The 12,645-nt window shown below is 43.5% G+C and overlaps 1 protein-coding gene across 1 annotated transcript; it reads left to right on the forward strand.

Moving 5' to 3' along the window:
* Positions 1–10,959: 10,959 nt before the first annotated feature.
* Positions 10,960–12,032, forward strand: LOC115681498 (3-hydroxy-3-methylglutaryl-coenzyme A reductase 2-like). Its single transcript, XM_030605466.2, has 3 exons — positions 10,960–11,217; positions 11,489–11,542; positions 11,672–12,032. Exons 1-3 carry the CDS (start codon positions 10,960–10,962, stop codon positions 11,912–11,914), a joined length of 555 nt encoding a protein of 184 aa, XP_030461326.1. The 3' UTR covers positions 11,915–12,032.
* The last annotated feature ends 613 nt before the right edge of the window (positions 12,033–12,645 follow it).

A 12,645-nucleotide genomic window follows, 5' to 3' on the forward strand; every position in this document is an offset into this window, starting at 1 on the left:
AAGGGTAAATGAATCACATAGATACAAGTTTGGAATTTTTGGTGTCATAGAAAAAAGTTTAGGATAAATGTGTCACAGTGAGCATAATTTAGGGTTTTTGGTTGTTTTTACCTTTTTGTTTTCTCTGTGACTTTCTTTATATCTTCAATGCCAGTGTTTCTTATCTATTTATTATTGTGGCTAATGTGTTGTCTTCGCTTATAAAAAAAGCACCTGGGGATGGTAGTGTGAAAGGAATCAAATTAAATAGGTTCTGTCCAAAGCTCTCGCATTTACTCTTTGCCGATGATGCAATATTCTTTCTAGATGGAACCGTGAAGGAATGCCAAAACAAGGGCAACCTATTGAATCAGTATTACTTTGCATCGGGGCGAGCTATCAACCTAAACAAGTCGGGCACATTCTTCGGTAACAGTTGCCCCCAGCAACTAAAGAAGAACATGGCAGCAGAATTAAGAGTCCCGATCATTGACAAGACGGGAAAATATCTTGGTATTCCGTCGGATTGGGGACAGTCGAAGAAAGCGATGTTCTCCTGGGTCCTAGCGAGGGTGAATATGAAATTTGAGGGGTGGAAGGAAAAGCTAATGACGAAGGCGGGTAAGATAATCTTTATTAAAATAGTAGTGCAAGCACTGCCGCAATATGCAATGTCCATATTCAAGATCCCTATCTCGATTTGCAAAGCGATTGAGAAAAAAATTGCATCTTTTTGGTGGAATGAAAGTAATACAAAAGCCAGGGTTCACTGGAAGAGATGGGAGCTACTGAAAATCAGGAAAGATTTTGGGGGTTTGGGTTTTAAGGATCTTGTTGCTTTTAACAAAGTCATGCTAGGTAAGCAGGCGTGGAGACTTATACAAGCCCCTTCAGCCTTATGGGGTCAATTGATGAAAGGAATATACTTTCCAAGTGGGGGATTCTGGAATGCAAAAAAAGGGTCTAGGCCTTCTTGGGGTTGGCAAAGCCTACTGGCATGTAGAGAATCCTTAAACCACGAAGTCATGTGGTCAGTGGGAGATGGCACCGAGATTAAAATTACAGAAGACAAGAGGTTGAATCGGGGACGAATTGGAGGCCCAGCAAACCAAGGTGAACCTCAGCTTGTGGCAGAGTTGATTAATCAGGAATCTAAGCAATGGGATGTAGAGAAGCTGTCAATCTTTTTTGAAGAGAACCTAGTGCACGAAATTCTTGCTATTCCACTTAGCCCTATCATGGGGACCGATAAGCAAATTTGGACTGGGAATAAATCGGGATTTTACTCGGTCAAAAGTGGATACAACAGAATCTATACAGTAGACACCCATAGCAACAAAAACCAGGCCTCCACATCATACCAGCCTCCCAAAACTCTATGGAACATGATATGGCATCTCCTTACCCACCCAAAGATTAGGTTTTTTATATGGAGATTATGTAGAAATGCACTTCCAACAAAGGAAAACCTACACAGGAGGAAAATGATACCTGCCCCGATGTGCCCCATATGCCATCGAGCACCGAAAACCCTGGAGCATCTCTTCATCCTGTGTGATTAGACAAAAGCCATATGGTCAGATCCAAAACTAAAAATTGACTCCTCCCCTTAGCATTTAACTAGAATCGACAAGTGGATACTAGATAGTCTCACCGAAGGCAATGACCCACCATTGAAAGAGCTGCTCGCCGGGACCCTTTGGTTTATTTGGAAAGAGAGAAACATGCTGGTCTTCCAAGGCTGACCACCAAGTCCAAGCGAAATCATAGAATCAGCAATTGCAGAGAACAAACTATTCAAAAGATGGAACCCAGAAGAAAGAAATTGAAGAAAAGAGGATATCAAGTTACCTGAGCGATGGGTTCCACCTGAGAAGGGAGTTCTGAAATACAACGTGGATGGCTCATGGTCTGTTGACTCGCTTGAGGGATCCGTAGCCGGAATTTGCAGGAACTCCGATGGCATTGTCACCGATGGCTTTGCCATGAACGCCCACGCCTCTTCGGCCCTTGTGATAGAAAACCTAGCCCTCCGTGAGGTTTTGTCGAGGCTGGTGGAGACACAGAAACTAAAGTCTTCAGTTGATCTGTGCGTGAAAGTGGAAGTAGTTACAGATAGCTTATCAGCTGTGGAGTGCTTATCAGGCCAAGTCCAAAACCCATGGACAGTGCGGACGATTATTCAAGATTGCAAATCTAGTTTGGCGCAACTTAACGGAGTCTCAGTTAAGTATGAGCCCCGCGAAGCTAATTTGACTGTGGATTGGGTTGTCAAAACTCACCAGAGAAATTTACTTCCCATCAATTGACTATCTAAGCCCCCCGCCCATTATGGGTTTTATTATGTACTGATTCTGAACCTTGTGGCGCTTCTTCCGTGGTTTAGTGATGAAAGCTTCCTCTTTGACCAAAAATAAAAAATAAAAAATACCAGTGTTTGTTTTAGGTGATTTCTCACTGTTTACTCCATTGTCAATTCTTAACCCTGCAAATTTTGCTGCGTGAAACTGAAAGATAGATGAATGAGCAACAGAAAAATTCTGGGCTATAATATGCTTCAGTGGGTGTGTAGTAGTCTTTGTAATGCAGATGGGTTGTACGTTTTATGGAATTGAAGAAGTTGCTGATGGTATCGCTCGACTCGACCTCGATGATGATGGTCTTCCTCGTTAGGATTTTCACTAAGATCTGAATAGTCTCTTCGTGATGGAGGAGACGACGGTTTAGGATAATGACAAAAAAGAGAATGTGAAGCATGAAGACGTTCTATATGAGGGTTTTTTAGGTTAGAGGAAATGGGTTGATGATCATTTTAATTTTTTGTCAAGATTGCCACGTCGTATTATCTTTTTTGTACACGTTGAATTTCCTTTTTTTTAATAAGTAAGCCACGTAGGACTTAAAATTTTATTGATCGCTTGGAAAGTTTTGACAATAGAATAATCGTCGTATAAAAATTATGACGCTTTTGATGTATTTATTCATTACAATTATTTTTTGATATTATACATTGAATTTTTTCGATACTTCAAGGAACGTACGTTGTGCCATCATTTGTTTCTCTAGTGTAGTGAATTTGGCGCCAGCCACTGCAGACTTTTTGCATTGGGTTGATGACCAATCATTTATTTCTTTCGCACACGCATTTGGTCAGCATTAGGCTACTCGTTCTACTTATATAGTGTGCATGTGTAAATTCAATGCATTAGTTATTTCCTCAAAACGAGCGATAGAGGGGGGGTTTGAATAGTTGATTTCACAAGATCTTGACAAAATATTGCGGAATTGAACGAGTCAAGATGGTTATGATCAACAATAGGAAGAATAGAGGGTAGATATGATCAGATTCTGGCAATATCTAGGTTGTCAAGTGCAATTATTTAATCAAGCAGTAAATAAGTATGAGTACAGAGATAAAAAGCTTTGCACACAAAAGTTATAGTAGTTCAGCTTAGTGTTAACCTACGTTGACTCTCCCACGTTGATAGCCTACTAGCTAGGTTCCACTAGAAAATCAATGAGAAATTACAATAGTAAGTGCTACTTATTCTCAAGTACTTCTCCTCGACATTGGTGCTGCTTATACACAAGTAGATATGACTCTCTATCTCACACCAAAGCACTAACTATCACATTGCCAACCCTTCTCAATTGATTACAATTGTAAATTCACGGAAGATAACTAGAATCTGTGAAGTTCTCTCAAGCTTTGGAATTGTTTTCTCACGATCTCTCTTTCTCTTTAGTGCCTTGGTCTTCTTTTATAATCCTTAGCATCCAAAACTTCCTGTTGGATAATGTCTACGAGGATCAATCTCCATGCTAGCCATTGGACAATTGATAAGAAGATTAGGGTAGTCATTGAGTTAAAACAATTAGATATCCAAATACAAACAAATCTTGGTTTCCATAAGTGGAGTTCTTCAACTATAGAAAGAATCTTACTTTCGGAATGGTTAGTAATCTATCAAGATATCTTGCGTAATTAAATGTATCGCAAAGATAATCTCTAGATAGAAAGTCAATCAAATTCTTCTTAAGAGGGAATTCATACCAGATCATAAGCTGTCAAGGGAAGTTATATGATGTCCCAAAATAATGATATTAAAGTTCATGACAAGAAGCTCGACGTAGGTAAAATAAGTGTATTGCTAATATTTAGCCATCGCATTCCTTTAATGATATTCAGCTTTCTGCTGATATTAAAGTATATATTATGATAATATTCACATTTGCCTATCTGATATCTGGCATCTTCCTTGCTAATAGCTAGCGTTTACATTGCTGATAATACGATGAAACCCTTGATAATATTCATTCAGTAATCAAGTTGATATTCATTGAGTAGTCTTGCTGATATTCAAGCAATTCTTTTGCTGATATTCAAGCAATTCTTTTGCTGATATTCACGCAGTTCACTTTTTTCTGACCTCTTGAATATGATAAACTGTTCTTACCAAAATAGTTTAGCAATCATAGCAATGTAGATTATGTAGACATAAAACCATGCCTTTCCAAGTCAATACAAATTTACATTCCACTAGACTTGTTCATGCAAGTTTTTCTCTCAAAGAGAATCATTTCAACATGAATATTACCTGAAACATGAACACTTAACGCATTTATCCGTAAAACATAAAATGTTTTCTCAACAATTGTGATACATTTACCCTAATTTTTTCTTGACCCAAAATATATACCTATGTGATACATTTACCCTGTCAATGTTCTGTTAGATAGTTTTTTAGCAAAAATAACGTTTTTTTATTTGACTTAAGCCACGTGGGCGCCATGTCAAAATTGTTTAATTCCTGGCATCCATATAGGTACATTTTAAACAATTCTCATTAACAGAACTTTGACGGGAAATAAATGTGTCACACAATTACAAGTTTGATATTTTTGGTGTCACAGAAAAATATTCAGGATAAATGTGCCATCATGGGCATAATAATTTTTTGTGGCTTTTCCCTTTTATTCAATCACACTAATGCATGCACATAGGCATGCAACGGACTCCTTTTAATTTTCTAAGTATCTAGAAAAAACCTTCATTTCCTTGACTTTAGAAACTGTTTACTCATCAAAACTAGGGGCGAAAGTTCGTCTGGACTATATAAAACTAGGGTTTGCAGATTTTATATATTCTCTAATCAAATCTAACATAATGTTTGGATGGGACATTCGTCCTTTTGATAATGCACTTCCATTGTTAAGATTCCGTTTATTTCGCAAAAAATATGATATTTTTGAAAATTATTTTTCAAGAAGTCATTTTCCTGGAAAATGATAATATTTTCCGATGTTTGGTTGAAACCTGAAAATTAACTGGAAAATATTTTCCGTAATTAGGTATGGTTTCCTAAATATACATACACTATTCAGGCGCTAGTAAATTGCATATGGGCAGCTAGGAAACCGATACGAGCACCAGAGTCTCGGGTCCAAACTTGATGGACCCAGACCCGAGCGCCGGCATCGAGGAACTAGCACCTAGATGGACCTCGACCCAAACCTATTGCATTGATACCAATTTAGTGTTAAACATTTCAATTGGGCCAATTTAGTCCTAAACATTTTCACAATAGTACCAATTCAGTCCATCCGGTCAATTTAGGTTGGAAATCGCTGACGTAGATATCAGTGGTCCTACGTGGCACGGTCGGCACTAACGTGGATATTTTTTTAATATTCATTTAATGAGTTTTTATATTTTTTTTTCTTTTCCTTGTCTTTCCCTTCTCTTTTTGTCGATGGCGGTCAGCCTCGCCGAGCCGTGCTAGGGTGAGGGTGAGTGCCAGCGAGGGGGGGTGTGGCTCCTTCACCAGATTTGGCGAGGTTGACCCTCGTCGGGCCGGTGAGCCTCGCCTGGGTGTTTGTCGGCCATAAGTGTGGCTGTTCGGCTTTGGAGTAGAATCGGTCGAAAGAAGGCTTCTGGGGTAGTGGGTGTTTGGTTTAATTGGCGCATTGCTGTTACGGAAGAAAGAGAAATGGCCATTCAAGCGCAATTGTAACCTAGGAATATCGTTGGCGTTGGGTTGTCAATATGGGACTCTTCCGAAGGTTTTGCTGTTGCGGCCAACAACAATGGATGTGGATACGACAATGGCTTTTCTAGGATGAAATAGAGAGAGCGGCACCAATTGCAATTGGAGTTGTTCTTGCAACAACAACTGCGGAATCATAACCAGGCAACACGTAGTGAGGTCGCCTTGACCTGAGCAAGGGTCAACCTCGCCATATTTTGGTGAGGGGGGCCTCGCCTGTCGCAAATTTCTCAGAGGCAAACCACTCAAGGGAAAGCTAATGGATTACTAAACTTATGTTTAGCTCGAACTTTCCCAAGTCTATACAACTGCAACTTGAATAAACCCTCTCTTAGACTTGGTGTGTGTGCTTGTGGATGATTAGCGGCGGCATACTCCAGTGATCCTCGCCTGTGGCTTGGCAATGTCGTCACCACCGCCACCCCCGCGGCCCCCATTGCCCAATTCCGCTTGCCCCTCTCTCCATTTGACTCTATTTTTTTTAACTTTTTTAAGTTTGGCCTTCTATATTAATTCTTTTAGTCTTCAACCAAAAAAAAACATTAATTCTTTTAGTCCACGTCAGCCACAATATCACCAATGTGGCGCTGATGTACGCGTCATGTAAGCACTTAACGGTCTGACGGCCACATTGGCATTTTCCATCTGAGTACTTTGAGCCACTCATCTTCTCTGAAAAGATATTTGACATAAATTACCCCGAAAGAGAAGGTCCTGGGATAAGAATAGCATCAAAATGGTTGTAAATAATGTCCATCTGATCTGAACTCTTTTAGTAGTTACACTATTGCCAAGAATAGCAAATTTAGTAATGCTATCATCTAGTCAAGCGAACTCTCCTTTGGAATGTAAACTAAGTCGTGGCCGTCTCCATGCATCCTTCCATTTCACCGGCGCAGTCAGAATTTGAAACCGACGCCGGAGCAACAGAATCATGCTGCCAGACACGGAATCGAAGCAAGAGAAATTAACAAAGGATGAATCAAAGCGTGGTCAGAACTCAGACCGGAACAGAAACATCATCGAAGCCCCCAAAGAGAAACGACGGAGAGCCGCACTTTTTCCTCGCGTTTCTTCTCCTCACTCCCACCATCCCTATAAATACCCCCTTTGAACCCGAACACCCTCCACCACCAAGAAAAACCTCAGAAGTCAAGCCGATCTCTCTCTCTCTCTCTCTCTCTCTCTCTCTCTCTCTCTCTACAATGGACGCTCACTGGCGACCATCCAAGCCAGTCGTGGCTGCGGACTCCCGCGATGCCAAATCCAAACACTCGCCTTCGCCACTCAAGTATTATGTCGACGAAGACCCGTCGCTCAAAGTCCCGCCTTCCCTCTACTTTGTTAACGATCTGTCATCTTCCTCTTCTTCACCGTCCTCTACTACCTCCTCTCCTGCTTGCGCGAGAAGATCCGCTCCTCCTCCCCACGCCGTGGCCGAAGGTTGTGCCGAGCCTTGCTGACCAGCTTGCTCGTTGCGCCCTCGCCCGCACTGAGCCACCGCTGCCCTGACCGGGCCATTTTGGCCCCTTGACAGTTTTCCCAAGGCCAAACCTAGGTAAGTGACTCCCTAAACCCTACTTAGTACTTTGGGTATTATACGGACTTGTTTAGGGTTTGTTTAGTGCTGTTGGATAAGTTAAGGGCCGGTTTGAGGACTATTTGTGACTAGGTTTTAGATTAAATTGTGATGATGTTTGAGGTAATTTGGTGGCTGTTCGTGGTTGATTTATTGTGAAGTTTGTGAGTGAATCTCGATACTCTAGGGTGGCCAAATTCGTGTTGGGTTGTGGGCCGGTTATGTCCGGCTTGAATGCCGGAATCGTGGGCTATTATGGTGAGTTCATGACTTGGAATTGGGCACTTGAATTGTGTTAGAATAATAGTTGTGCAATGTGGCGAACTTGTGATGCCTTAAGGAACGAATTTGATACTCGCATGGATTGATTGGAATGAGTGGCGATTGAGTATATTATGGCGTGGTTTGATTATGTGAATGACGTGGGAATTGATTGAATTAAGTGTCGTGTGTGTTTGCTTGACCAAGCCCGGATCGATCGGAGGGCTGCCAACCTGTACGGTGTTGACCTGGGCTGTGAGAAAGGACCTGTGGGGTGTTGACCCCCCGGGTCGTGAGAAAGGTTCTGAGGTGTGTTGACGCGGGACAAAGCCCGGATTGATCGGAGGGCTGACCTGAGGTGTGTTTACGCGGGTCGTGAGAAAGGTCCTGAGGCGTGTTGACGCGGGACAAAACCCGGATTGATAGGAAGGCTGACCTGAGGCGTGTTTACGCGGGTCGTGAGAAAGGTCCTAAGGTGTGTTGACGCGGGACAAAGCCCGGATTGATCGGAGGGCTGCCAGCTTGGAGTGTGTTGACGCGGGTGGCGAGAAAGGACCTATAGGGTGTTGACCCGGGTCGTGAGAAAGTTGGATGGATGCGTATGTGTAATGTACTTGATTGAATTGGGTGAATGTACGTGTGTATATCGCTCGGGTGATAGTGATATGTACATTGAGTGTTATTATATTAATAATAATTTGACTAATGTGCAGAGTTGGCGTGTGATTTGAGGCGAGGTAAGTGTGTTTATGTGAATTCGAATATGTCAATTGTTAGATTGCATGCTGAGGCTCGTCTGGGTACGCATTGGCCTATGTGGGGTTTAGGTTGTCTACTTATTGAGATTTATCTCATCCCTGTTATTAAACATTTTCAGGTTTGGAGTGACGGATAGTCGCCACGTGCGGTTCAGAGACCAGGAGTGACCTTGGGCATTTGATGCTTCATTTCATCTTTGGATGCCCCCCTTTTGTATAGTGGAGTAGGCTACCCAACCACTGCTCCCTTTTGATGTTGTGTATTTGTGAATGCTGTAGGTAATTGTCAAGCTTATGATATACGTTTATTGATTCGTGAAAGTGCTATCCCTTTGTCATTGTTTACTATCTGGGTTGATTATATTTCGCTTCCGCTTGCGTACGTCTTTGCGTGTTTCGTATGGGTCGGCGATGGGTCCTGGGACGTCGCGTTCAATATGACCGTCGGAGGGGTGTTGCGAGCCCGTTAGGGTTCGGGGCGTGACATGAAGCGGTTCGAGGCTGGCCACTCCCAACAACGCCCAAGCAGGTTCGCGGCTTCTTGGGGTTGACCGGCTATTATCGTCGTTTCATCCGCCACTACGCGACGTTAGCCACCCCCCTCAGGGACCTCCTCACCAAGGACGGATTCGCATGGTGCACACAAGCCGAGCACGCCTTCAACTCCCTCAAGGAAGCTTTGAGTCATGCCCCGGTATTGGCACTACCTGATTTTTCCATTCCCTTTGTTGTGGAGATCGATGCCAGCGGCGTAGGAATTGGCGCAGTATTGATGCAGTCTAAACACCCACTGGCCTTCTACAGTTGCAAACTTTCTCCCATCATGCGCAGCAAGTCAACTTATGTGCGTGAGTTGTTCGTAATACAGTCCGCCATTCAGAAGTGGCGTCAATATCTGCTTGGCGCTCACTTCATTATCGGGACCAATCATAGGCCACAACACCATCTTCTTAAGCAAACCATCCAGACACCAGAACAACAGCAGTTCCTCTCGAAATTGGTCGGCTTTGACTACTCTATCGAGTATAAGTCGGGCAAGAAAAACACAGCGGCAGATGCCCTATCAAGGGTTTATGATGACAATAACTAGGAGAGCGCACTTTTGACATTATCCCGTCCCGTGAATACTAACCTTGACACCCTTCGTGCCGAGTTGTTGCTAAACCAGCGTACAAAGAGGATCATTGACGACCTCCAGCGTGCACCTGACTCCCAGCCCGGGTGGTCTTACTCATCAGGTTTGCTCCGTCACCGTGGCCGCTTGTTCTTGCCGGTGGACTCCTCCCTTGTGCCTTTCCTTCTGTCAGATTATCACTCCAACTTACATGGTGGTCACTCTGGGGTACAACGAACCTTACAACGCATCTCTGCGCATTTTCAGTGGGACGGCATGCCCAAGGACATAGCCAAGTTCGTCCAAGCATGTGATGTTTGCCAAAAGTGCAAACCCACCAACCATCACCCCTACGGATTACTTCAACCCATTGCTCCACCCGACTCATTATGGACCGATCTCTCTATGGATTTCATCACACATTTACCACCATCTGTTGGGTATACGGCTATATTAGTGGTCGTTGATCGTTTTTCCAAGGGGGCCCACCTCGTTTCTTTGCCACCACGTTACACTGCCACCAAGGTGGCCCAAGTTTTCTGGACTATAGTGGGAAAGCTACACGGCATACCTTACTCCATTATTTTCGATCGTGACCCCATTTTTCAGAGTGCCTTTTGGAAGGAGTTGTTTAAACTCCAGGGAACAAAGCTGCACTTCTCATTCGCTTACCACCCGCAATCGGACGGACAAACAGAGTGTGTCAATCGCTGCATTGAACAGTTCCTTCGTTCATTTGCTCATGATCAACCCTCCAAGTGGTCCAAGATACTTAGCTGGGCAGAGTACCACTACAACACCACGTTCTAGGCTTCTACAGGTATGACGCCCTTCGAGGTGACATTCGGCAGAAAACCTCCCTCCCTCTTGGCCTATTGTACAGGCACCAGTGCTGTCAAAGCAGTTGATCATGACTTGCGCTCACGCGATATAATCTTGTCTTAGTTACGTGTCAATTTATCCAAAGCTCAGGCGGTCATGAAAACCCAGGTAGATAAGCACCACACTGATATTTCTTTCAAACCAGGCGACATGGTGCTTCTTCATCTTCATCCTTATCGCCAGCTGTCAGCTCGCAAAGACTCAGCCCACAAACTTGGACTTCACTACTATGGTCCGTTCCTTGTGGAGGAATGCGTGGGACAAGTGGCTTATCGACTTTCCTTGCCAGCTTCCAGTCGCATACACCCAGTTTTTCATTGTTCACTACTCAAACCGTATATGGCTTCACACTCCACTAGAGTGCACCCACTCCCAGAGGCAGTTGTTGATCACCAACCCATTCACAAGCCACTAGCAATTTTGGGTCAACGAGTTATTATAAAGGATTCTAAGCCGGTCTCACAAGTGTTAGTTCAGTGGCAGGACCTCGTGCCCGACGACTCCAGTTGGGAGGATGAGCACCTCTTGGATAATATTCGACTTGAGGACAAGTCGTCTCTCTATGGGGGAAGGAATGTTACGTCCCAAGGATTGCAAGTATATTCACGGCGCAAGAACATGCCTAAACAAGGCTAAGGAGAATCGCATTCCATTTATGACGAGGATAGTAATCAGCATTAATAACGATAGCCATCAATTAGTTTCTATCTATAAGGATAGCCATTAATTAGTTTCCATTTATAATTGATATCCATATGTGTACTCGGCTATTTAAAGGGCCATTAGATTACACTAAAGAGTAAGCAATTACAATTCTGATCCTACCTCTCTTCCTTCTTTCCCCTCCTCTCTCCTCAATTCCTACTAAATCAACTATTCTCTTAACAACCTCCATGTCTCCGTAACGATGCCATCGATTGAGGTAAATACGCTTTTCCTAGATTCCAACAGGACAAAATGGTTAATTCAAGAATTCACAAGCTAGGAACTCTTACTTGATGGATGTAGAATTTGTGTCTGACATGAAAAAAATTGCCATCTTTTGTTTCAGGTGGGAACTGTTGGAGGTGGGACTCAGCTTGCCTCACAATCCGCATGCTTGAATCTGCTCGGAGTGAAGGGGGCCAACCGAGAAGCGCCGGGGTCGAACTCGAGGCTCTTGGCCACCGTTGTGGCCGGCTCAGTCCTTGCGGGAGAGCTCTCTCTGATGTCGGCTCTGGCAGCTGGCCAGCTCGTCAAGAGCCACATGAAGTACAACAGGTCCAACAAGGATGTCTCCAAGGTCTCTTCCTGAACCATTATTGAACTTGCCCCTCCTTGCTTCAAAAGCCTTCGCTGACAGTGTCGAAGAAGACGAGGAATAAACAAAAAGGAAAGAAATTGGCCACAGTTAGCCATTGGAGGTGAAAGAGTTTGGGGAAAAAGGTTTCTCTGTGGTTCAGTGAAAGATAGATCGTCAGAGGACGAGGGGAGACACGACTGCCTGTATTTGTGTCATTTCACACATTCAGTTCATTAATTTCAATCCTTTGGGAATTCGATCTATGTTGATTGTTGAGGGCTCGATTTATTCTGTATACTTGCTGAGAAAAAGGAATACTAAAAGTTTCATAATTTTGGCACAACGCTTACTTCACTATTAGAACTTTAATAATGAGAATCGATTATTTCAATACTATGCAATTTCCAATACCGGAAAATTCAACGCGACATTAATTTATTCAGCTGATATGGCTCGCCTGAGATATCTAATCAGCAAAAAACGATGTCGTTGGCCTTTGTTTTTTTTCTCTAAATTGACAAATCATTCCCAAATTAGGGCCAAGAAGCAAACCCTAATCACGAGCTGCCGCCACCGTCAACTCTCGTCCTCAAGGTTGACGACCGCTGCAGATGATGTGGCTGGCCGTGGGCAAAACCATGTCTAAGGTTGCTCAAGGTTGGCAAAGCCGGATTTGGGCTCGACGATGTCGGATCCAACATCCCGATCCCTAATCCAACGCACAACGCACAAGAACATAGTGC

This window comes from Syzygium oleosum, unplaced genomic scaffold, assembly GCF_021117445.2.
Source record: "Syzygium oleosum isolate NSW1041296 unplaced genomic scaffold, Sole_v2.1 Sole_v2.02, whole genome shotgun sequence".
Classification (NCBI taxonomy): Eukaryota; Viridiplantae; Streptophyta; class Magnoliopsida; order Myrtales; family Myrtaceae; genus Syzygium; species Syzygium oleosum.

Excerpts from the sequence above, each read along its gene's own strand:
- LOC115681498 (XM_030605466.2), top strand. The coding sequence starts at position 10,960 with ATGGCTTCACACTCCACTAGAGTGCACCCACTCCCAGAGGCAGTTGTT. Across the intron at positions 11,218-11,488 it reads TTACGTCCCAAGGATTGCAA|ATCAACTATTCTCTTAACAA; the intron begins GTATATTCACGG and ends AATTCCTACTAA. Across the intron at positions 11,543-11,671 it reads TAACGATGCCATCGATTGAG|GTGGGAACTGTTGGAGGTGG; the intron begins GTAAATACGCTT and ends CTTTTGTTTCAG.